Here is a 25,763-nt window from a genome sequence, read left to right as displayed (position 1 = left end):
AGTTATTTGTTCTCACCAACACTGGGAGCAGCTGTACAGGGCTGCTGAAGAACAGCCTGTCTAAATACAGGAGAAGCCATGCGCCTCGCTCTCAAACATGGAAAAGACGCGGGAAAAGTTCTTCAGTAATTTCAGATGAGTTCTAAGTTTTCTTTTTCAGAATAAAAATGTTTGGATAATTTGGTCTGAATAATGCGAAATAAATGTTTGGAGGAAAAGTGCCAAGTGAGTAATTTAATAAGGTATTTAAAGGCAAATATCTCCCCAATGAGCTGTTGTGTTCAGATGCATCAGCTGCCTGGACTAGCAGCCAATGGAGAGAGAGACTTCTGTTCAAGGGCAAAAATAGAAGGCAGCAGAGCGCCACCTAGAGGCACTCAGACAGAAAGGGAAGGTTTGTGCAGGAAGCAGGGTAGATGGTTGGGACAATAATGACAAAGTAGATCCCTAGATTAAATACACTAAGGAGGTGCAAAGATAACAAGAGTTTGGGAATAAAAGAGCATAACTGAGATGTCACCAAAAGGAGAATACAAGATCTTCTGTCCGTCTAGCTTTCTTTTTTAAGGTCATGGTTGTTCCAACATCCTTGATGAACTATTAACTTTCCATTGTTGAATTCCCATTGTAATACTGACACATGAATGTTTAAAGATACATTAAAAAGTCAATCATGTTAAAATTGCTACCATTCGAAACCTATGGTGTCAAACTCATTCTGCTTTGTTCATCTAATTCAGGGTTCCGCAGTTCTGGTCCAGGAGAGCTAGTCTGCAACAAAGTTTGCAGATTTCCCTGCTCAGGCACACCTACTAAACTTGGCAATTAGCTAATTAAGATGTAATTAAGATAAGATATTGATTACAGCTCCGCCTTCAACACGGTCATCCCCCACAAACTCATCCACAAACTGACCACACTCGGCCTGCACCCCAAACTGTGTGACTGGCTCCTGGACTTTTTGACTGGCAGACCTCAGTCTGTCAGGATCGGCGACTGGACTTCAGCCAGCATCACCACAAACACTGGCATCCCACAGGGTTGTGTCCTCAGCCCCATCCTCTACACCCTGTTCACCCACAACTATGTCGCCTCCCACAAAGACGACATCATCCTGAAGTTCGCGGATGACACCGCAGTGATCGGTCGCATCACTGGAGGGGACGAAGCGGCCTACAGGAGAGAGGTGGCCGGTCTCAAGTCATGGTGTGAGGACAACAACCACGCCCTCAACATGGACAAGACAAAGAAGATAATAGTGGACATGAGGAAGAGGAGGAGGCCCCATCAGCCACCGTTCATCCGGGAGCTTGAAGTGGAGAGGATGAGCAGAGTACCTGGGCGTCCACATCAGTGAGGACCTCGCCTGGTCACTGAACACCACACAGCTGGTCAAGAAGGCTCAACAGCGGCTGTACTTTTTGAGGAGGCTGAGGAAGTTTGGTATGTCAACCAAGATCCTCTGCAACTTCTACAGCTGCATCGTGGAGAGCACACTGACCAGCTGCATCACCGCGTGGTACGGCAGCACTACAGCTATGGACTGTAGACGCCTGCAGAGAGTGGTGAAGACTGCGGAGAAGATCATCAGGACTCCACTGCCCTCTCTGCAGAGCAGCTACCACCGCAGAGGAGAGCGGCCTCCATCCTCAAAGACCCCACACACCCCCAACACGGGCTGTTCACACTTCTGCCCTCAGGACGGAGGTACAGAAGTGTGAAATCCAGAACCTCCCAACTTAACAACTCCTACTTCCCCACTGCCATCAGACTCCTTAACAGCCGACAGGAGTATGAATAATGGACATCATACTACCATACTACCATACCATGCCATACTACTTCGTACTGTAATTTTTGCACATTAAGCTCTTTTGCACATTACACTGAAAAGTATTTATTTTTCAATTTTTTTCTATTATATTGTACCTCAGCATTTTTGTGTGGACAGCAAAGTAGGAACTTTATTGCACAGAGAAATGCACTTTTGTACTGTACATATGACAATAAACGCTTTGAATGTTGAATTCCGCTCGGACATCTGCAAACTGTGTTGCAGACCTGGGCAGCCCTGATCTAGTTTGTGTGTAGCCAATCCAGATCCTTTCAGTAAAGAAACCCGCAGCCAAAGCACTTTTGGTATTATTTGTTGTAGTAAGCATTGGTACAGTATCGCCCATATTATAGGCACATTGTGTCTTTATATTTCAACTATATATTCTTGATAAAATCTAGCACATCCAGCTCTTCCGTTTTAAATGTAACAATTTGAGAAATGTGATTGTGGCATGAGGGTAGCATGGTGGTGCAGTGGTTAGCATTGTTGCCTCACACCTCCTGGACCAGGGTTCAAGTCCTTGCTGTGGCTCCATGGGCAGAATTTGTATGTCTTCCCCAGGTTGTCGTGGGGTGTCCTCCAGGTGCTCCCATTTTCCCCTGCAGTCCAACAACATGCTGAAGTTAATTGGAGTTACCAAATCACCCGTAAGTATGTCAGCAGCCATACCACCTGCAGTTCAGAGTAGGTAATCCATCTGAAGCTAAGCAGGTTTGGGCCTGGCCAGTACTTGGATGGGAGACTAACTGGGGAGGTGCTGGTGTGGCCAGCAGGTCGGCCCATCCTGTGGCAGGACCACTGTGCTGTAGAAAATGGTGTTGTCCTTCAGATGAGATGTCATAAAGGAGTAGGGGGTGATGTCCTGGCTAAAATCACCCACTGTGCCCCTATCAAATCTGGCTTCCTAATCATCTCGTATCTAACTGGTAAAGTCTTTCCTTAGCTGGTGTGAGTGAATGGTTTGTGTGCCTGGTAGTGCCTCCTCCTGGGTTGTTCACTGTATTGTACCCATAAGGGCTCAGGATTGTTGTCTGTTGTGGTGTTCCAATTTCAAAGGCAATATCATGTTAAGGGGGGGGGGTGTTTCCATGCCTACTGTGTTCTTTGCTTTAGGAAGTATCACTGTGTGGTACGGCAGCTTTAGTCATGTCAGTTTCCCCTCCTTTTTAAGTTTGTGCTTCAGCTGTGTTTCCCCAGTTTCATACTTTAACAATGTACCCCCACTACTCCCTTATGCCATTACGTTTTTCTATACATCAACTTAAACACCTTACTGAAATGTCTTCTTTCTGCGTACCCAGCTCCACTGTGACCCTTTAAAAGTTAGGATATAGCAAACACACAACCAAGGGAGTGACACCCCCCCTCCCAGCCCAGGGTACAACCATGTCTGAGACAACTATATATATATGTAGCAAAACACAGTCTAATATGAACTTGCCACAAAGCATAATCTGACAGCGACAGGAGGAAAAGCTGAGGATCTGCACCAAAAGCCATTCTGTAGGTTGAAGAGTTCAGAACTTCGAGTCGTCACACCATAGTTGGTAGGTGGGGACTGTGCTGTGCCACCAGTACAAGGCATAGCGTAGCAGATGTTCTGCAGGCCAAGAGGATGAGCAGTGCATTACCTCCCTCTATTGGTGACACAGATCACAACACATCACTCCTAATGGGGAAAAGAAACGTGGTAACATTCAAACGGCATTTCAGTGGATTGTGTCCTTCTAGAAACCGACAATCATTAAATGATCACAGCCTAGTTGGCACTTTTTAAGAGAGACACTACGGCCTGTGGCCAGCGAGGCGTCATCACAGCCAGGGATGCCAACTTGACATTCCAACAGGCATTATGAGCCTGTATAGCACTTGCATACAGGTGATGGTTTAGCTCAGCAGGAGGGCTGCATCATTTACAGCCTCCCTTTCCTATGCCCAGCCATGAAGGATTTAACAACAGCATCGCAAGTTGCATTTAAACCGAGCTTGTGCCAACAGGACGACTTCACCGCGTCTCACCTATCGTTTTTTTTTTTCAGAAAAATGCACAAGCTGTGTTTCACACCTACCTGATGTCACGTGGCATCGGTGCACTTGAGGACTTTTCTTCCGAAAGCCCAACAGGCATTTAGAGACGTCTGGTTGCTTAAAGATCAAACCAACTGCAAATGCTGGACAACAGAATTTGTCAGTAGCATGCGAGAGAGGGCCGATGATCCTTGTCAAGAATGACAGACATCACATTTTCACACCAGGGGGGGGGCTGTACTGGGACGCACCATCCAAGGACGACGCCAATGAACATAATGAAGGAAGCCATTTTATTGTGCCACTGAAAGCCATCTGACAAGATGTTGACCCCCCCCTCACTGCAGGGGAAGGGGCATGCTCACAGACACCGCGACTGCTGAGATACAGGCTTTAACATCATCATACTTGGCCTCTTATAAAAAGTCCAGATAAATAAATAAAATACCCATGATGCCACAGAGACCAACCTGTCACAGCAGTCAAGGTATCGAAACATCAGTGGGACAAGAACGGAGTAAAAGCCTGTTTGGACTCATTTGTTCCTGGTGGCGGTGGCCTGTTAAGTTCAACGTGCACTCGTCACATTCTCACAAAAAAGGAACAAATTTCCCAGCAACCCAATTTCTCACTGTGCCACATGGGTACTTATCACACTTTGGTACAAAAAAAAAATCAATTATAAATGACACTGCACTGCTGACGAGGACCTGAAAAGTCACAGATGCGACCTACTTCAGAAATATCAACACAAAAAAACAGCCACAGTAAAATGTACACAATACTATATCTGTCACAGTTCAACAACGGTTCTGATCGCTAATATAAACTTCTGTGTCTCCTGGCCCTTCTGGAAGAAAGATGGCCTGCTTGCAAAATTTCTATACAAGTCAAGTGAAGTATGTAAGCAGGGACCGGCCTTAATCCCCTGTAGGAAGACACGCCCCAACCCCTGGAGGATCGTGGGTCTGTGCAATAAGTTGAAAAGCAAGCCTTCCCCCTTGCTTCACCTTTATTACTTTAAATATCGATAAATAAGGCACCTCATTAAAACCATGCTCCGGCTCTGATTGCAAGTAGAGTAACAGGAAATTGGAGGATCCAAGTCCTCAGCAGTAGCAGCAGCATCAGCAGCAGCTGACAGGGCCTCTACAGCCCGGCTGGCTCTCTGATAGACACCAACAAGCCTCTTCTATCTCTGGCCAGCAGTCTGACCAGTGTTCCCAACCAGATACACACACTCAATCACTTCAAAACCACTTTTAAATATGTCCCCATCACCATTTAAAAAACGCGCACACACACAGAGCAAAAATAAACAGTCAAGTGTACCCATTATTTCCCCCAAACACAACTGTAACCATCTTAAACTTGATAACCCTGGTAGGTCCAGGTGTCCGTAAACGTCTTATTTTAAATGTGATGCTCTGGTACGCTTGGCTGGTGCTACTTTGAGGTCCAGCGTTCGCTTCATGCCAGATCTTGACACGCTGCTCACGGCTGTGATCTCGGTCTTCCTCTGAGACCTTGTCACCACTTGGTCTTGGACAGATGGCTTAACTTCTACAATGTGTTCAGGGAGCCCACTCCCTGGAACACTGCTCCTGAGCACCTTCCCATGCACTTTGGCCTCTCCTGGCGACACGGCAGCTTTCTTTTTCGACCTTGAATTCGATGGGCACGGTGGAGCAGTGTCAGCGTTGCTGCTGACTTTCAGACACCGTTTTGGCTCGTCATGGTTCTTCACACTCAGAGCTGCTGATGACCTTTTCTTGGCTCCTGTCTCCTTGGTGATGACCTTTTCCACAGGCTTATGACTGACTGAAGCAGGAGGCTGCCTCTCTCCATGGTTTTTCGCGACAGCTACAACCTTTTCCCTTTGCTCCGCTGCAGGCTTTGACCGGGGCATTAGCTTCTGAAGCACTTCTCTGTGCATCGCCTTGTGTGTAAGCGTGCGTTGCTGGACCTGCAGCTTCTCTCGGATATTGGAATACTTTCGGAGGATCCTAGCTGAGGCCGGGCTTCTCCCTGCAGCCTTCACGCTGTCCGCAGTCTGTACCGGACGCTCCTGGGGCTGCTCACTGTACCGTTTTGTACATATGCCTGAGGCTCTGGTCAATTCTTTTGTCATGTCCCTCCCTCTGCTACAAGAGTCCCCCCGTTCCCAGGCTTTAGATATCAGTCTTTGGTTCTTGGGATTGCTCTTCACTGGGGATGCCACAGCAAATTTTTTTAGGTGCTTTTTTAAGCGTTCAGCTTGCAAACTTGGAAAAACACCATTAGAGGAACCTGGCATGCCAGAGGAACTATGGAAGCAAAGTTGAGTTTCTGATGAGAGTCTCGTATTCGCTTTTTTAGTGATCACAAGTGATTTCGTTTCAGTGGTCTGTAAAAACCAGTGACAGATAGTGCTCAGGTCAAAAGTCTTCGTAAACAGCATGTGCACAGGCGAGGATTTTAGCTGACCGACACACTTCACCTTTCGGACTCTCCGTTTACTCTTCCAGATCTCCTTCAGTCGGTCTGCCCTGTTCTTGGATCTGCCTGTCATGTGCTGACCCACTCTGTCAATCTGAATCCAGCCCCTCTGCATTTTGTCATACTTGTTATTTAGACTGCTGATGAGTTGCTGGTTTTCTTCCTTTTTTAGGATACCCACAAACTTATGAGGGTTTGAGCCCAAAAGCTCCATCTTGCAAAGGCCAAACTTATCGGCGTCCTTCTGTTTCAGTGCCTGTTTCTCTGGCCTGGTTTTCAGGAGACAGTCCAGACTATGTGGCCGCTTGGATCCAAAGTGATTTTTTCCCGAGGTCATCGAGCTCAAGCTTTCACCTGCACAGACACTTTCGCTGTCTTTTCTTAGTTGCATTTTTCCACACGATTCCATGGCACCAGCTACCTTGGCATCTGTCCTCAGGCAATCACGTGGGGACATGGTTGCTCTCTTCTCCCGGCTGTCCTTGGCTACCTTTGGGCTCTCCATCTCTGTGCTGGGCCCTGTGCTGACCTGTATCCCACTGTCGTTCACCCCTCCCTTTATCAATGTCAGCTTAGGCCGGCTTCTTGTCTGTATGGCTCCTTCTACTTGGTCAGCGTTGGCCTTCCCTACAGAAGAGGAGCGCAAGACTCGGCCAGGCTCGTCCCTCGGTTTCACGTCTGCAGTCCCATGCGTTCTGAGATTCTGCCTTGGGCCTTCTGAGACATTCTCCTCTGATGCTTCAGGCATTTCTTCAGCAGTGTCGCAAAGTTTCACCGACTCCGACAAGCTTGTCTTTTTAGTACTTCGCAAGCACCTATCCAGAGTTGCATCATCACTTCCATTGACCTTTTTTGTGCTTATGCTTGCTGGCACGACTACTGTTGCTTCATTCAATGCTCCATCCTTCTCAAGCTGCGCTAAATGCGTAGCAGATTCTGGCTCAGTTGTTGGTGGTGTCTCCACCTCACTTGTCTCATGGAGTATGTTGTGCGTTTCCTGGCAGGCAGATTCATTCCCTTGTTTTTCCAGCTCATCCATTGTTGCCTGAACTCCCTCTTCTCTTTCTACGGCAGGGTTGTCTTTTGATAGTATCTCTTCTGGCGGTGGTTCAATGGGTTGATCTTCCTGCAAACACGTTTCAGCCTCAGCACAGTCAAGAAGCCCATCTTCTGTCGACATGGTATCTGACACAAACGGAGCTGGTGCTCCCTCAATTTGAGGTGGTAGAATGTCAGGCGGCTGCACATCTTCATGTCCTCCAGGGTCACCCGACCGCTCTCTGGCATCCTCGAGAACTGCCATGACGCTGGTGGGATCCAAAAGCTCCTGCTCGTCAAGTACCGCATCCTGATGCCTGACAGGAGCAAGAGGCTGCTCCTCATTCTGTGTGTGGCTTGTTGGGCTGCCTCCTCTGGGACACTCAGAATCTGTGAACGCTATTCTGTTACACTCGGCAGTTACAATCTCGGCTGGCTCCTCCCCAGGCTCGTTCTGACTGATTGCCTCTTCACAGCCCCCAGCGAGTGGTATATCTACTGGAGGGACACCATCTGGCTTGCCAGGAACTTGCACAGGGGTAACCAGTGTGTTACTTGCAGCTATCGGAGCAGGCCAGTCGCCCTTCTCATTGTCCTTAGCTTTTAAAGACAGTGTTCGGACCGTTTTCAGCTGCCAGATCTCATCTAAATACGTGTGACCTCGTGTGCTCTTTCTGGCATTCTGCCGAAGGGGCAAGCGGTGCCGGGGACAGACCTCACTTTCTGTTACCGGCTTGCTAACATACACAATGTCATAATGGCCATCATAATCGACCCGACAAACAGAAAAGTCCCGGGCCAGAGGGTAAAGCCGCCTCCTACTTTTTCGAGCTTTCCTAGGGGATATAGCGCAGCTTGTCTTTGATGTCTCTAGCACAGGGTAGGGCCCAGCCAAGAAGTCTTTGGTATTCCCAGAAGAGCCTGTCTGTCCCGTGAGATGCAGAGGACAGAAACCCTGACCATGCCTTACTGAAGACGAATCAAGTGTCACAGGATGAGACCCACCTCTACTTGAACGTGAGGGAGTATTAGGATTGCACTGTCGCTCCTCTAAAGTGCCTTCCACAGGGTGAGAAGAGCTTGACAAATTCACTTCAACCAGACTGTCAGACTTTTCCCCTGCAGCATTCAAGACATTACTATGGACACGGTTCTCTCTCTCACCACTTTTGATAATGTCCGGTGACAATGAGGAGTCTCCCCCATCTTCTGAACAATGTCCATGGAGATACAGGGTGTTGGCATGTTTCTGCTGAGCAGAGAGTCCATCAGCGGTACTGGATGTACACGCTCCCTGAGCAGGCTCTTCTGGAACCAAGCTTCTGCAACCCGTCATGCTGGCAGTTCCTCTCTCACTGTCCACTCCCACATCCATGGCTGCATGCTGCTGGGACGCTAGATTGGAATCTGTGTGATCTGGGGCTCGGGGGGGCGCTACAACAGCCTTAACTTCAGTCTGCAGGAAACCCAGGGCATCTGCAATCTGCTGCTGGTGATGGAGACACAGTTTGGCCATGAACTGCTCCAGGGTGGATGTTGACTGTAAATCTCTTGCTTTTGCCAGATGCAAACTCCTAAAAGACAAAGATAAGAGATGTGTCATTAAACACACAGAAGTGACCCACATAATGGAAGAGCTGCCATATTCTTAGAATGGCAGATATGCAAAATATACATTTTAACTGGAGAACATCTACATACCAAAAGCAATTACCACCACCATACATGTCCACAACAAGTAAGGCTATTATTATTCTGAAAAAGTACAAAATCTTTGCACTGGAAAAACAAACCACACTGCTGTAAAGGTCAACCGTACCACTGCTTAACCAGCATTAACCAGCAACCCCAAATATATATTTTAAACTTTCATGCACAGTGACCTCAAAGGTCTATTTTTTTTCCACAAACAGAAACAATACCTCAAACGCTATTATTACATTTACTGACATTTAAAACATGCATCCAGTCTCTGGTTACTCAGCACAGGGTTGTGGGGGGCAGGCAGCATGTGGGGGGGGGGGCACCTTGACACAATCACACTACAGGCAATGTCAAAACAAACATAAGATCCTAAGGGGATCAACCCATGCTGGTGTAATGGATACTTCACCATCATTCTGATTACATTGTCAGCCCACCTGCAAAGGCCTCGGTATCAGTCAGTGTAAAAATGACAGACTGGTTGCATTTATAATAGTGCATCCATCTTCCGTTCACACACACAGTCTAATTCAGAAAAGGCAACAGAATCAGTGTATAATTTTCGTCAAAGGCATCTGCTAGACAAATGGTAATAAGACTTTAAAAAACTGACAAAAAAAACATCACCGTTTTGGTCTTTTTACAATAATTAACATTACCTGTGAAATGCAGAGGGAAAATGAGAGTTTGACAGCAAAAAGCGAAGCTGCCTTAGCGCAGCCAGGAGGGTCCAACGGGCCCCTGGATTAAAGCCACTGCGACGGTGACCAAAAGGGAGATGCTACTGCATCTCAGGTACAACACATTACAGTGCAGTGAGTGAGAGAGGAGACAAAGCTGAGGTCTCTGTTAAAGAACCTAGACCCCACAGCCATCTCCAGACTGCACTCATCTGTCCATTCCGCTCATCTCACCGCCACACTCAGTATGGACTCCCATTGAACACTATAAAAGTCTTCCCATAACTGTTACCAAATAACTGTTGTTTGCGCAGTATCAATTTCGGAAATTCAAGTTCCATATTACTGATGTCAAATTCTATTCAGGGACTAACTCCTCCACGTCATCCCTGCCAGGACGTTGGCTAATATGGAATGTGTTGCATGTTGGCACAACAGCGCTAAAGGGAGAGAGGAAGAAATCCAAGACCCTACCTGTTTGCTATTACTGTATGATTGGTGTGTCAAAACAAATTTGGCTGACAACTTTAGATGCACGTATGAGCCGTATAGCTGCAACTGATAGAATGAGCACTGTGGAACGATAATCTCTCCGCAAAGGCATTTACTAGGGATTAAAGGGATTTTAATCGTTCACGATCTAATATTGTCAAATCACACACCCCTACACACATTATTTTCACCCAGACAACTTTAAAACGCAGTGTATTAATAGGTGTACAGGGACGGTGGTGTAGGCAAGATAGCAGAAGCACTCAGCATTTTCACTAAAAGGCCAGAAACTGGCACACATGCTGCTTTTATTTGGATTAAAAACCATTTTCATGACTTCTGAAGATCTTAGATTACAGGGAGAATCAGAGTCAGACACTCTTAGATGACTTTCTATTGCACACGCATCCCATCTAAATTTCACATACAACCGTGTTCCTAAGCCGACAAACCGCAAAAGCCCCTTTATAATATCCCAAATGATGTCAGCTTCCAGTCAGGGGAGAAACAAAAAGGCAGCCAAGCCAGAAGACCAGCAGCAGGAAGGTACTGCACCCAACATCAGGATGTACGACTGAATGACTGATGGGGTTCTCAGAGACCCTTGTTTCGGAGAAAAGGGGCCAAAATGGCACAAAGTTACCTGCTTTATGAAAGTACAAGCAGGCCTCTGCTATGTGAAAGACGCACCCAGTGAGTCTGAGGCTTTCCTGACCCCAGGAAACAGCTAATCCTAACAGCGGCCTTTTCGGTCCCTGGCAATAGGGCACTCGTCTTTGTGCTCCCGTGTGCTGGGCGGCCCACTCCTGTCCCAGCGGGTCCCCAGAAAAGCACCCAGGAACCCCCCCACTGACCCAATCAGCCAGCTTCACAGACATGCAGCACGCAGATAAAGCCAAACAAATGCCTCCACCTGATGGAAAAACATCTTCGACGGTATGAACAACGGCTGGTATGAACTGTAAAATGGGAAACTGGAGTCCATGGGCACCCTTACATGTTCCAGGGCAGGTTGCAGTGAATATGTACAGGCATGAATTGAGGCAAGCATTTGTGGCCAACACCCCAAACAGCACCAATGGGATAGGGCCAGTAGGTGTCGTCTGATGCATACAACAGCTCTTACTGCACATAAACCTGGGTTGCACATACTGCACATAAACCAGAAGACAGAGTGTCACCACCTGACATTCTGTCTTTGGCAAATCACATGCACCTATGGATGCTACTCTGCTGCTATTGGGCTGATCGACAGCCCCTGATAACGATTCTATGGCACCCACTTTGCTTTACTAATAATATGACAGAGTTGACGCGCACATTTATAACAGACAACTTTACTTCAATATCTAGCCAAATGCACAGTATTTTAAAAACTGTATGGTGCCAAATACTTGACTTTTGACAAGGAATTTCCACCAGAAATCGAAACTAAAAATCATTTACTTCATCACCAGACAATTTCCAGCATATCTAAAGCAAAACACTGCAGTTTGTGTTCAAACAAAAACTATCCCACCTTGGATGAATCAACTGTGTTCATATGAACAGACTCTTATGACTGATGAGCAACCATCAGTCAATCTTGTTTTAAAGCCAGATGCCCAGCAGGGGTCGTCCCTGCATTTTTATTAGTTGCCCACAAGTCTTTGGTGAAATGTAAAAAACATGAGACAATGCTGAAATCCTTCATTAAAACCACATGACAGAAGCAGGGCTCTATTGCAACATCCAACAGAGGACATAGGAGCAAACAGGACAGTGAGACAGAACCATGCGGGTGAGACAGCATTCAGCAGTGCATGGGTGCTTCCTTACCCTTTCACTGGAGGCACCGCAGAGCTGCTGGCAGACTTTGGGAGGGATGTGCTACAGCGCCCCTTGGTGGACAGATCAAGCACCTCATCTGCACAGGAGACAGAAAACACGGCACTGAAAAAATTTGACATCAGTAGCATACAGCCTCATAATCCAAAACACTTGCCAAAAAAATGTTGACTAAAAGCCCAACTTGACTTGTCACAATGTAATCTTGTTCACCAGAGCTGTGTCTGATGTCCTTTCATGTGACACTGCTTCAATTTGGTGGGATACATCTCAAAATGAAATAGGTCCCAGATCGGCACCCATACGGAGATCCTGGGAAGTCTGAAAAATATCTAAATACTTTTGGAGTTACCTTGTTCACAAGATCAACTTCTTTTGCTGCTGTTACGTGTCAGCATTTGTGTCCCCCCTCCCATGAACCAATTGCTGTATTTTCTGACACCACTAGATGGTGCTCTTGGTTTACTTTGGGACAAGCTTTGAGCCCTAAACCAAGAACACCATCCAGTGGGGTCACAAAATTCAGAAAATAGTTCATGAAACTTCATTTGACCATTACTAAATCATGGTGCACCCCCGTGGCATGCTCAGCCGGCTGCTATGAACAGTCATGCATTGCCAGCTGATCACCAGGACACTAATGCAGAGCATCATCCCTCACCTTGGCCACTTGGCTCCCCTTTGTCCTTCCTGATGGTGAGATCCAGCGGAGAGTCCTGGTCCGCCATCGGGAGCACACCAAGGATGGGATTCTGCACAAGGGCTGGCGAAGACGCCACAAGGAGGCAGGCAGGTTTTGGTCCTTGGCAACGCTGGCGGCAAGGCAGTCCTGAGAAGAGCTGGTTTCTGAGGTATAGTCCACAGCAATCTGCCAGGTCATTCGCCGCGTTACTCTGCGAGCCACTAGAGAAACGTTGGTCGCAACAAAGCTTGCACTGTGTGCTGTGCAGACAGGCAAGGAACAGTTAGAAAATAACGCGAGGAACCTCACATTTATCACTCATGACATTAATAAGGAGCCACGTTACAGGTGCAGGTTAACATTCTTAAACACGGTAAATTGTGATGGATTGACATTTCAAAGTCCATCAATACACTCACGCTGTTACTTTATAAATCCACTCACTGTAGAAGGTGGCATTTAGAAAGACTTGCAGTTCCTTCGGCAGTCTATTATTCAGTTTTGCTTGTTTGATGATTAGTTTGTCCAAAGTAGTAGTAGTGTTGGTTGTTTGAACCAAAAAAGTTCTCCTAAATGAAAATAAAGGAAAATTAGTCTTTAAAAAAAACGCAAGCAGATACAATCCAGCATTGCGAGAAACTAATATACATCACATTTGACATGATTCTAATGAAAAAGATTTGTTTACTCTTAAAATGCATTCTTTCAAAGAATTTCCAGTTACCCACTCCTCCATTCCCCAATAGAGTCGGCTGTAATGCTCTCCTTTTTCCCCCCATCAAAGTGAACCCCACGCCTGTATTCACACGCTGACGATGCTATCCAACGTGGCACCAAGCACCGCCGCTAACTCTCCGGCGCAGAATCTCTGTGTCTGTCTCACTCACTCACACACTCTCACACTGCGGACACCCAGCGATGCCACTGGGCAGCTTAGTAACAACAGAGCAAAGGTCGACGTTGCCGTCCAAACAGCACCAGAGAACATAAACCAAAAGACCGACACGCACTTGTCTTCTTACCACTTTCTTCGTTAATTACTCAAGGAACCAAACAAACGCAGGACAAACGCAAACTGTCCTCACGCTCTATTTTCATGCAAAAACATATTGTTTGCTAAGCATTTGTTATTTGTAAAACCTACCTATTAAAACAAATATTTACATAATTGTACTAATGCGTAGAGATTTCCTACGTTTAGCGATCGGATCACCATGCGGTTGCTGCTTTAGTTGGTCACATGTCAGACGCAGGTGTGTATGTGTTTCGGAAAGCCGATGAACTGCCGGAAGGGGGCGTCACTGCGCCGGTCTTTCCACTAAAGAAAATAAGCGGTGATGTCGGTATAATATTTCAGAAAACGGCCGTCCTTACTAATATACATCACGGTCCGGGTGAAAACGCTCCAGACAACGGAACGATTGGCTGCTGCCTACCTGAGCGTCAGCGTTAATAGTATCGGCACGGCTGCGGCTGTTTTGCCTCCGCGTTACTCTCCTACGTTTTATGTTTAAAAAGAATCTGGGCCGAATGTACTCCGAATAAAAATGTGTCGAAGTGAAACGGCCGAACAATATTTCAGCCACAGCCGCAGGCGCTCAGGTCAGACGCTGGACGCCGGCTGGGGGCTTCGCTGAAAATCGGAGGGCGACACGTCGCGTTGTAGTTTTTAATCCTTAAGGGACAGCGTGCAGACAAAATACTTTATACGTAAGTCACACAGACGCTTATGTGGCATAGATATTATACAGAAAATCGTCTTAATTTATTTAATTCTCTTTAATTACGCCTACTACTGAAAAAATAAAGCCATCTTTAAAATACTGAGGAGATGCAGGATTAAAAAGCCATGGATTTTTATACATATTTCACAAGTGATCATACTTGGGTCTGTTAAATGCACATCGTAAATGTTGGGAGTGGCATGCAGCACGGGGGCTGTTAATTCTGATTACTGAGGGGTATAGTACCAAGTAGGCCTATTTTAGCCGCGATGCCAATAAACCTTCGAAAAAAAAGTCAAGCCCCATGTAAACTTGACTTGGCCCCTGATATTTTCAATAGCTTGAAACAGTAATGCTTTTCCACAAGTTAATTATTGTATAGTCTCCCCTCCAAAAAAAAATCACACTTATAGGCCTAATTCAAGGCCAATGGGACCCCCCCCCCCCCCACCACCACCTTTGATTTGGATTATCCAATGACAACGATGGGTTACATTTATACCGTTTAGGTTTAAGATTGATTGTGACTTAACATAACTCATCCAATTTTATGCTACATTGGCTGTGCTGGACACACATGTTCTGGTACCGTCAGCTCCGTTTCACAGTTTAAAATAAAGTCACCGAACTCTAAACAATGCATGCCTCTGTTCAGCAATGCAATCTGAAAGAGCATTAGCAATGGCCTCCATACAGCAGACATTTGTGTGTCTTATACATCCAAGACAAGTCAAATTTCTCATACAGCTGCTTAGGGGGAATGTTTTGTGGGGTCAGTCAATTGGTGCCATGCTGGACTGTGAACTACTGAATGAGAGCGGAACAAATCTTGTGGGTTATTTAATTTGAGTGCTCAAGTGACATCCCAATAAAACTATGTAAAAGGCTCTCTGACAACATGGATTGACATGAATTATACTACTGGCTGCTGTACTACTGACTTGCAGAACCATTATGCAAAAAACAATATTAGCTTACTCAGTACCATTATCCCTAAAAATGTATACAATTATACATTTTAAAAAGCATGGTGAATATAGTTCATTGAATTTCAACAGAAAAAAAGCTTATTATTAAAACAGACCAAGCTAAATAAGGCATGGTTCACCCTAGCTGTAATCCAGCAAAAAGGTTAGATTATACTAAGCACAAAGCATGGTAGACCTATTTATTTGTTATGTAAACTACTCCATCCTGGCGTGACAACAGAACTGTGTATTCAAAACACTTTCTGATAAACTTTATACTGATACAATTTTAACCTTGACCACCAAGTTTTCTTTAGGGTGTAAGAACACACTAATCATAATCATCAGTAGTAAACCAATACGTTTCCACTGTCATCATTACTTGGTGGTCAGTGTCCATACGCTAAATGATGTAAAATGCGCACAATTAATATCTGCATATGTGAACAGAAATGGTATTAAAGAAAAATTGAAAACATAAAACACTCCTACCTTGGAGCAAATCTATATCTTCAAAAACTTCTTGGTGAAACAGTCCCTCTAGAGCACTTCCAATACCTGGAAAAAAAGAAAATTACTCAGCATACCAAAATAACTATATCCTCCTGAGACCCCACCCATTCATTTATGTCCATTGTAGTAGACATTTTGTTTTTTCATCTATCTTTTCACTGATGTAAGGAAACTTATTTATTCCTGTTGTACACTAAAGAGGACATGCTGTGAAATTAAAAATAAAAATAAATTTGAAAAAAATCTAAATTGTAAGATCTCTTATTTCCCCAAAGTCAAATAACCTAAAATTGAAGGACACTTTTTTCCTTGGGTCTCAGGAGGATATGAAATTTTTCTACTAACAAACATTATCTGTCAGCGCGCACTGAAGCGGGACCGAATGAATTTGTTCACTTCACTACAAGAAGAGAAGCTCAGCAGGTTAGCTGGCGTGCCGCTGAACACTGTGGCACCGGTTCGAGTCTGAATCATGCCTTTTGCAGACTGTGACCAGGCCACGGGGGAGAGGGAGAGTCAGACCGGGGTGGCCTCCGGTTCCGCTGCATTACTACTAACGCCTGTAAACTAGCAGAGAGAACTGCGTCCCTGCATCCGACAGGGGCAGCTTCTCCGCACAAAGCGCCGTACTCGTGTCCGAGAAACACCGCCGCCGCTTGCGTACGCGCTTGGCCGATCGGAACGGGCGTCCGTTTGCGGTTGGGTTAGATGCCAGCGTGCGCTGCTCCACTGGATACAAGTGCCATGGAAATTAACAAATGATTCACAGATCTACCGCTACTAATAAACAAAATTTATGCTTTCACAACTGCAACTTTCAACTATGTACCCTGGTCAGGACAAGCCAGGTTAGATGTATAACAATATGTGACCGTATAAACTACATCATAACCGTCATCATGTTGTATATACTTTTCTGAAAGCATTGCATTGTATTGTCACTGAACCCTTACGATCTTTATTATGCTGTAAAATTTACAATATTTGTATACCGACTTCACTTTAGGCTAAAAGCGTCAGTGTGACAGTGTTACTTGTTATGTTACAGAATACAATGTTCAGGAAAACCTGACCACTTCTAACATGTATGTCACTACAGACAGCAGGCCTAGGACAGCAGAATTAGTTATCGTGGTGACCACCCCCAGTCAACAAAATTCATCAGGGATATGGGGCGGGTCTGTCTAGGCAAAAGTCCACACTTCCGTGACAATTTAGACACAAGGAAACTTGGCCTTGTGCCTTACATCTTGCATGCAATGACACAAATATTTCAAGCTCTCCAGCATGTTTGTGTATCAGTCACACTGAATGCTGGATTCGTTCCGTAACCCAGTCATCTATTTCAGATGTGTCAGCTGGACACGAGAATGTCAGTTCAATTTAAAGGATGAGGCGACATTAGCCATCTTCCATATGATATATATTCAGTAACGCCATCTACACAGCACCTCGGATTGTCGATGCAGTGGTATATGTTACTTCTGAAGAACCCTCCCCCAACTTGCAAATTATAATTGTAATAAGCTGGGAGCGCGCGTGGAAGGACTTCATCTCATTGGCCGAAGGCTCAAAAATGCCACGCTCACGTGATCTGTATATTGCCGTCACATAAATAAAAACAAATTACAATAAAATTTATTCACTCGCATAAACAGACATAAATGTTTTCCAATCTCTGCTACATTGGTATTATTTGGAAGACAAAAGCAAACACCAAACGCGTCGAGCAGTCAGTTATTTCAAAAAACAGCCATGCGACACAAAAAAGGTCGCTCCATGCTGCTCCCTGTGGTTGCAAACTGATTTTGTTTGACGTTTCATGACAAAACACTGCATATGCGCGCACAGCTGTTTGTTCTATATATAATTGCATAGTAGCTTACCTACACTGTAAGTGAGTTTATGTCTCCACGAATCAAGTTCCTGCCGAAAGCCGCGCCTCTCGATGGTGCATAGCTGCTTATTACACCGACTCGCCATTTTCTGTCGCCCCTTCTCGTGGACGCGCACGTTGCCGGTGTTTCTTTACTGTACGTCATTCCAGTTTTTTTTTTTCTTTGAGTACGCGCGCGTGCTTGCGAGTGTTTCGGGTTTCTACCTCTTGAAAGTTTTTGAGCTATGCTTTTGGCTGTAGCAATGAAACGTGAAATCTGCCTTTGACTGTAAAACTTTAGGACTGATTTACGTTTGAATTTTAAAGCATTAGTATCATTGTCACGTTCATTACTTTTCTTGAGCATGTCCTTGTTCTGGTTGGCACAGTGGTCCAGTGTATGGCATTGCAGCCTCACAACTCCAGGGTTGGGCGTTAAAACCGCTGCCCTAGCTCTCTATATGGGAATTTGGCTATTCTGGGTCCTCTGATTTCCCCCTGCAGTTTAGAAGAATGTATCTGTCCTCTAGGCTATGATTATGGCAGTTTGCAACTGCATACATGCAACTGTAGACTAACAAATACTTGTATGTGTATAGAGTTTGCGTGTTCCCCCTTATCTCAGTATGATTGTTTGTGTCAGAGTGCAGCCTTGTGTCCTGTGCTTCCTTGGATAAGAAGATGTAAGACGGATGGAGCTTTTTGACTGCAGGGTGTAACAGGCGTACCAAGTAATTATGTGGAGTAGCACGTACGTGGTAATCAGATTCCAGCTGCTTTTTTTTTATTATTACAGTCAAATTCAGTTCATGAATTACATGCATCCCAAATGCATGCCAGAAGGCTTATTTAGGTATAAACAAATTGCAGCAAATATGAAATATGGTCATTGGCTCTTACTGAAAAGGCACAGTGCATTTTAGTGGAAGTGACCAGATATATCAGAATGGATATATCGTTTCTAGCTTCACCTAAAACCTGAGGCTGAGCTGGGCCAGTACTCTCCATCACACAGTACTGGCACCTAGTTTGTCTCTTCAAATTTTTGGCACCTCTTATAATTTGCTGGTATATTGAATACCAAGACAGAACTGGTACTATTACCTTTTCCAATTTAAAGCATTTGTCTGAAACAACTACAACTCAGAGAGCATACCATCAATGGAGAAAAGAACATTTCCTCAAACTAAAATGATTAAAAAAGTATTTCCATATGGATCGCAAGTAATGTATTAAATATGGACATTAATTACTGGTGAAAACCATGGTTTGGTGCTTCCGGTTGCAAGACAAAACCCCATATTACAAGAAATACTAAATATAAAAATGATGTTTTTTACTCTGTGCTACCTTACCCTCATCATTACCGTCAAATTTTGTCAACGTAATTATTAACATTTTAAGTTTCAAATAATTTGGATGGGCACAGTCCTCATTGTATTACAGAGGATGAAAAGACTGTACAGCATCACCAGAAAAAGAATTCTCTCACCAAATTGTTAAAGTCACATGATAGTACCAAATATTAACCCTTTATTTCTATGCATTTTGAACGAAAAAGCAAGCACAGATATATATACCTGGGAAATTAAAATAAACAAGGCTTCAGTACTGGTACTCGGGATGATAATTTATAAGGTATGGAGATTTAAGATATAGAATCGTAGTACTTTTGGAGAGCACGAAGGAAAGCGTCCAATAAAACACCAGCGCTTTAAGATGATTGGGAAGCCTTGACGCTAGAGGAGGTGGGTCTTGAGAAGCTCATTATCGTCACCAGCTTCAGCGAAAGAGTTATTTTCTTTCTCCGCACAATACCTTGGTCCAAATTAAGGATTTACATGAGTCCGAAGTCTCATACACATTAAGCAGGTAAAGGAAATGCCAATCCAATGTAAAAAAAAGAGCAGACTACGGAAACTGCCTTTACAGATAATGCTTAGACTGCCTGTGACCGATAAGTGATACGCCGGCGACATAAAGGGACCTGACTTTTAGCATTACTGTAACAACATTACATCAAGGCATACTATTTCGTCCTGTAAATCGAGAAGATACATTGAACGGGCGATACTCTATTATTATTGTCTCACATTGAGATAGTAATAGTAATTTTTCGGAGGTGAATATATATAGATGCCTTACCGCTACGCACACGCGCGCTCATGTTTGATTCTTAGGCATTAATAAATGCGTGACTCATGAAATAATCAATAGTTAAAAAAATAGAACTGCTATTTATCATATTAATTGCCCAATGTTCATTTTTTACTGTAATGCAGTCTCTTGATGCCTGCCTTCGATTCTGTACATTTACAGTCAACTAAGGACAAACGGTGCGCTCCATTTAACTCATTCGGTCCCAGGCTCACTTTGGATCATGTGTCTCCTGGCTACAGGCAGGACGCTGAGAGTATGACGCTGACAAGAGGATCCTTCACTTACTCCAGCGGAGAGGAGTACCACGGCGATTGGAAGGAAGGCAGGACATTTCACATTCCTCGCATACAACTCCTATGTAGATGGAAAGTGTGGCATGGGCATGGGCCTTCATTCTGAGAGGCATTACATGCACTGTGAATGACGGATTAAAATAGAAGTTTTTTCAAGGGTCTTTCATAGCAACAGACCTAAAGATCTAAAGGCATGGCAGTCTTCAATATAAATGCCATTACAGTATGAGCGGAGAATTTGCCAATAGATGTGAATTTTCCCAACTGTTTTATTGTACTGTCAGAAATGTTCTTTGTTGGATGCCTATGAAAATCATCGGGCCAGATCAACACAGATCACATGTCAAATTTACACCAGATAGTAACAGGGTTCAGGACTACAGTTAATAATGTTAATCGGCAAGTATATGACCACATATGACCAACTATAAGACTAGCCGGAAGTATATTCAGACTGTTTGTACAAATAAAGACTATACTGAGAGTACGCAGGATTTATAAAATGACATTCAATTTAGATATGTAAATGGTATACATATATTTGAAGTAGAATTTGATATCTGTATGCATTTACAGAGCTAGGAAATTCACACTAAGGTAGTAAATCTGAATTTTATCATTTGAAACATCAGCTACAGGTAATGGGACCTGAAAACTGAATTTGAAATAGTCACATGGGTAACAGAGATCTTTCTTTTCATGTAATAACGTTGGTGATTTGGTTATAGGTCGGAGGCATGGTTTGGGTCAGCTGAAGTTCTCTGATGGTACGTGTTACACAGGACAGTTTGAGAACGGCCTGTTCAACGGCTGTGGGGTCTTGGCTTTTCCTGATGGTTCCAGGTACACACCATCTTTATCAATTATAGATTCTACTAACAACAGTACTCTTAGTGCAAAAGTCAAACGTAATCTCTACCATTTCATACCTAAAAACTGTGGTTAACATTCATTAGCATTTCTACAATTTTATCGATCGATGGAAAATGCTTTAGCTCTCAAAGCTTTACTGACAGAGGGCTGGCTGAACTGTGCTGTACGTTTGGTATCCAAAATATCAACAGCGGGAAGCAGCTGCTAATTCTGGCAATGCATCAAAAGTAATAAAATGTAAAATATCGTGCAGGAAAAGAAAGCTGCTGAATCTCTGTCTGCAGGACTCATCGTCTTCTAGTCATCAGATCCAGATGCAGCAGCCAGTTTTAAGGGCAAAGTTGCATCTTCAGCAGCTTGGTGCAGGATAACACTGCATCTCCAACTTCTGTTCAGTGGCATGCTGCAAAACACACATGCATTTAACTTACAGTATTGTGCAAAAGTCTTAGGCAGTCAACAGAAATGTTTAAAGCTATTTATCTGTGCGGTAAGTGCACTTTTGCTCTTACAACAACAATTTAGCATTAAAAGATATGCAAATTAAGAATAACATAATAAAAACTAGTAGGAGCTTCTCCTGTTTTCCAAAAAGTTACTGATTATCTTGCTGGATGGCTAGATGAAAACCATTCGGTTCCCAAACCTCTTCATAGGCAAGGTATTGATTACCTATACGAGGTGTGCTAGTGGTCAAGTCAAAAAACACATGGGTGTATTTGATGGTTGCTGCAAATACTGGAGTGATTTTAGCAGAAGTTTTGAAATGGCTAAGCTGACACACTTTGACAGACATAATAATATAGTTTTACACCAACATAAAGATCAATTAAACATAATCTGTGTCTGGCCGCTTAAGACATATGCACAGTACTGTATCTCCTAAATACCTTTAGCTACAAGTACTGTAATTTTACTTTGACAGCTAAACAGTGGAACTTAATCAGTTGGTAGCACTTTGACTTGGATGGGGGCTGTGACTATGGCGGGGCCAGATCATCCATCCTCGTGTTGTGGTTTTTCTGCAGCAGACACTGAGAAAATACTTGTTAACAGGAGAAAGGACAAAGGGCTGTGGCAGATACTATTGTCTGAGGATTACAGACATTTTCAGCAGCTGAAGCCCTCACTAAGCAGCGTATTTGAAAAAGCCTTTTGCCAAAGCCCTCAGTGAATGTACCGATGTTCATTTGATTGGATTCAGTGACTCCTTTGTTATATTGGTGAAAAGCAAATGAACATTTACTCTGGCTGTCATGTTGCTCATGATCAGGAATTTAAAAATGAATGTTTTTTATCTGTACAGCACAGTAGTCACAGACCTCAGGTGTTCAAATCCCACCTACACTCATTGTGTGTGGAGTTTGCATGCGCTCCCTATGTCACAAGGGTTTTGCCCAGGTACTCTGCTCTCCTCCAACAGTCCAGGATAACTGGCATCTCTAAAGCAGTGTTGGGCATTTCAGGTCCAGAAGATCCAAATCTAGACCAAGATTTTGTTTGTACCAACCAGTTGAGCGCTCTGTGACTGTACTGCATTATACTCAGCTGGTTGGTAATTTCTGGACCTGAAATGCCCAACATTGCTCTAAAGTGTGTGTATCTGCCAGGCTCACACCCCCCCCCCCCAACCCCGACTTAGATGCCTGGTTAAAAGATGGATGTGTGGTGTTTGTGTCACTATCAAACTCACAGTACCAAGTGTTACTAAAAGTGCTATTAAAAAATTAAATAGTCAGCCTTAGTTATTCTACTTTTAATTTCTCAGAATAAGGCAATGTTTTATTCATAACTATATATCCCATAATTTTTTGTAGGACACCATAGAGTGAGCGGTTATTAACAATGTATACCTGCTCCCTTCCTCCTTTCACACTGAGAGATAATGACAAAAAGGACAGAACTTTAACAATCATTCCCACCCTTGTCACAGGTATGAAGGCGATTTTGTACAGGGAAAGTTCCAGGGTGTTGGGGTCTTCATTCGATTCGATGGAATGAAGTTCGAAGGAGAGTTCAAAGGCGGACGGGTGGAAGGATATGGTAATGCTTTGTTAGAGATCTGGGTTTACCTACTAGAACCTATGAACTCTCGATGGCTTCTTGGTCTCAGTGTGATGATTCTGCCATCCTGGATTGTGAAGGTCCATATTGACCGACACCCCCCCCCCCCCCCATCATTAACACAGCACTGCATTCAATTTATGACCCAAACTGTACATGGGGCAGCCTGGCATCCTAAAGTATTCTCCCGTTCTATGTCTGACCCCTGGGCAGGGCTGCTCACATTCCCAGATGGGGCTCATGGAGTGCCACGCAGCGAGGGGCTCTTTGAGAACAACAAACTGCTGAAGCGGGAGAAGTGCCAGGCGGTGGTGCAGCGAGCGCGGAGTTCAGCGTCCGCGGCCCACAGCCTGTCTCTGTGAGCGGCTGAGACCTTCGCTCACGGTCGGATGACAGGGTAGCAGACTCCCCCGCTCTGCACCGCACGGCCATGCCGCCTCTGTTCTCTAACACCCTTAAGCGCTGTCCTCTGCATATTCTGACAGGGCTGAGCTGCTCTGCAACCTACCTGTTTTTGCCCTGGATTTCTTGAGTCATTTTAGCTCTGGTTGTCACCTGAAGTGCACAGAAGAAAGCAGCTTTGTACAACTGTCTGGAAGGAGTCCCTGCAAGCAGTGCTGTCACCCATCTCTGATCGCGGCCGTCTGTAAATGCAGAAAAGCAACATGCTGCAGATCTGCTGAGACCGAACAGGTCTGTGTCATGTGCAGTATCGCTTATCTGGATTAATCTGCTCTAAGTTGCTTGCAATCTAGTATTGCTGAACGTGAAAATCAGAATAGGATGACAGACAGCACACAAGGTGAGGATGGCTGCGGTTGACATGGGAACACAAACCATCCAGTATAAATAAAGCATTAGCTAGCATATTTTAGGAACATCTGGATATCAGTATCTTATAAATGAATATTCTTTAGCTGCTTAATGTAATGTATCATTTAAGAGGGAGGAATTTCAACATTTATTCAAAGACATGTGTGCGTAAATGTTACGTTGTCAGCAGTGGAGTTGTGTGCTTTTTTCACATTTCACTTTGCCTTAATCAAATTGGCCATTTCTTTACACTGAAGCACTGAATGGTGGTGGGTCAATAGACAGTGGACTGTAGCCAACTGGTTTAAGGCAGTGTTTCCCAATCCGGTCCTTGGGACCCACAGACAGCCTGCATTTTTACTCCCTCCCATCTCCCTACCCGAAGCAAAAATGTGGACTGTCTGGCAGAGAGCTCAGAGGGAGCAAAAACATGGACCGACTGTGGCTCCCCCAAGGACCAGATTGGGAAACACCGGTCTAAGGGAATCTGGAGACCTGTGGTCTCAGAAGCACTTGTACTGCGAAAGAAATGCATGGAGATGCAAAGAAAACATTGATGTGATCCTGGCCAACAAGTGGCTGTGTCCTTACATAACTATACACTGTAGCTACTGATGAACAGCAAACATTATGGCATCCACACTGGGGATGGCACCATGCATGTCACATGCTCACAGAACTTCACTGCAGTTTTCAAGGTCTTTGTATCTGCTTCTGTCAGATCTATGAACTTGCCTTATCCATCTAAGTGTCTCTGCCTGGTTTCTGTAATAGAAACTCCATCTTGTGACATGCGTTGGGTAACGGACACAAAGGTCACAATGAAATATGCAATTGTTAGACGCACTCTGACATTCAGACGTTCGTAATGTTTCTCACAGTATTAACTCACATCTGTTTCTGAGCAGACAGACCTCGTATTAAGTAGTTACGGTTAGAAATGAGGAAAGTTATTAAAGGCATACAAAATGTAACTAGTTACACCCTGAGGTGGATCAGAAATGACCCCAGTTGTCAAATGAGAATCTACATATATCAGTGTTAATGGTGCTGAGTGCAGCAGTACTGGGAAGCACACTGGCCACCGCGATGAAGACTTCCAAGTCCTGTGCTAGATCTCTGCTTCTAAAAGTCACTTTAAGTGTTCTTTCTTTCACTGGGACATTTTAAGAATTACTGTGACTCTGTATGGTGTCTCACAGTCCTTCTTTACTGGTTTGCTTTTTGATTTTAGCTCAATTTGTACTCTATCATCTAAATGTCCACTAAAAGCTTTAACAATGCAAGAACCATACATAAGTGCTACTATTACCTAGTTATTACAAAATGATGACTGATGTGAGGCTTTTTCATATCTGTGAAACTTCAAAGGCTTGACAATGACATTTTAGCATCTCTGTATGGAAAATTGTAACGTACATGGTTCAGCTTATTGTTGAAAAACTGAAAGCCTTCCACCAATGAAAATAAAATACACTTTATAATTCTGTGTTATTACCGTGCTGCTGTTTTTTGCCTTGCCAATATTCCTTTATGCATCTCTGAATGTTATACTCTCATCCTAGTCAACTTCAGGCAACAATTACAATGGTCAGAAATGCAAGATCAACACAGAGGTTAAATAATATGGGAGCCTTTTGGAGAGCGCTTCCTGAGGAAAGTTATTAGCATTGATTGTTTGTTCTGAATTGTACCATTGGTTTAAAAATAGAT

At 44.3% G+C, this 25,763-nt stretch overlaps 2 protein-coding genes across 7 annotated transcripts; one reads left to right on the top strand and one right to left on the bottom strand.

Annotated features, from left to right (window-relative positions):
- Positions 1-4,141: 4,141 nt before the first annotated feature.
- LOC111849576 (uncharacterized) lies at positions 4,142-17,973 on the bottom strand. Of its 6 annotated transcripts, none has more exons than XM_023822586.2 (6): positions 17,858-17,973; positions 15,951-16,016; positions 13,211-13,335; positions 12,746-13,026; positions 12,076-12,163; positions 4,142-8,955 (listed from the first exon to the last, which is right to left on the bottom strand). In XM_023822586.2, the coding sequence occupies exons 4-6, from the start codon at positions 12,810-12,812 to the stop codon at positions 5,274-5,276; spliced, it is 3,837 nt and encodes a 1,278-aa protein (XP_023678354.2). In that variant the 5' UTR covers positions 12,813-13,026; positions 13,211-13,335; positions 15,951-16,016; positions 17,858-17,973; the 3' UTR covers positions 4,142-5,273. The 6 variants fall into 6 exon arrangements, with proteins under 6 accessions (XP_023678354.2, XP_023678355.2, XP_023678353.2 ...); XM_023822587.2 differs by having other exon boundaries at positions 13,186-13,335; positions 17,862-17,973; XM_023822585.2 differs by having other exon boundaries at positions 17,862-17,973.
- Positions 17,974-19,602: 1,629 nt separating this feature from the next.
- On the top strand, positions 19,603-25,534 carry morn4 (MORN repeat containing 4). The gene is made up of 5 exons (XM_023822611.2): positions 19,603-19,719; positions 20,247-20,329; positions 21,029-21,143; positions 23,107-23,216; positions 23,451-25,534. The coding sequence occupies exons 2-5, from the start codon at positions 20,263-20,265 to the stop codon at positions 23,597-23,599; spliced, it is 441 nt and encodes a 146-aa protein (XP_023678379.1). The 5' UTR covers positions 19,603-19,719; positions 20,247-20,262; the 3' UTR covers positions 23,600-25,534.
- Positions 25,535-25,763: the final 229 nt, after the last annotated feature.

The sequence above is a fragment of the Paramormyrops kingsleyae genome, chromosome 3, assembly GCF_048594095.1.
Source record: "Paramormyrops kingsleyae isolate MSU_618 chromosome 3, PKINGS_0.4, whole genome shotgun sequence".
Taxonomy (NCBI): domain Eukaryota; kingdom Metazoa; phylum Chordata; class Actinopteri; order Osteoglossiformes; family Mormyridae; genus Paramormyrops; species Paramormyrops kingsleyae.
This window is presented reverse-complemented; position numbering and strand designations above follow the sequence as displayed.

Bases quoted from the DNA above. Each gene is read 5' to 3' on its own strand.
- LOC111849576 (XM_023822586.2), bottom strand. From the start codon at position 12,812: ATGGCGGACCAGGACTCTCCGCTGGATCTCACCATCAGGAAGGACAAA. The intron at 12,164-12,745 runs GTGAGGGATGAT...TCTCCTGTGCAG, and splicing joins AGGGGAGCCAAGTGGCCAAG to ATGAGGTGCTTGATCTGTCC. The intron at 8,956-12,075 runs GTAAGGAAGCAC...TTTGTCTTTTAG, and splicing joins GCGGTGCCTCCAGTGAAAGG to GAGTTTGCATCTGGCAAAAG.
- morn4 (XM_023822611.2), top strand. From the start codon at position 20,263: ATGACGCTGACAAGAGGATCCTTCACTTACTCCAGCGGAGAGGAGTAC. The intron at 20,330-21,028 runs GCAGGACATTTC...ATTTGGTTATAG, and splicing joins CCACGGCGATTGGAAGGAAG to GTCGGAGGCATGGTTTGGGT. The intron at 23,217-23,450 runs GTAATGCTTTGT...ACCCCTGGGCAG, and splicing joins CGGACGGGTGGAAGGATATG to GGCTGCTCACATTCCCAGAT.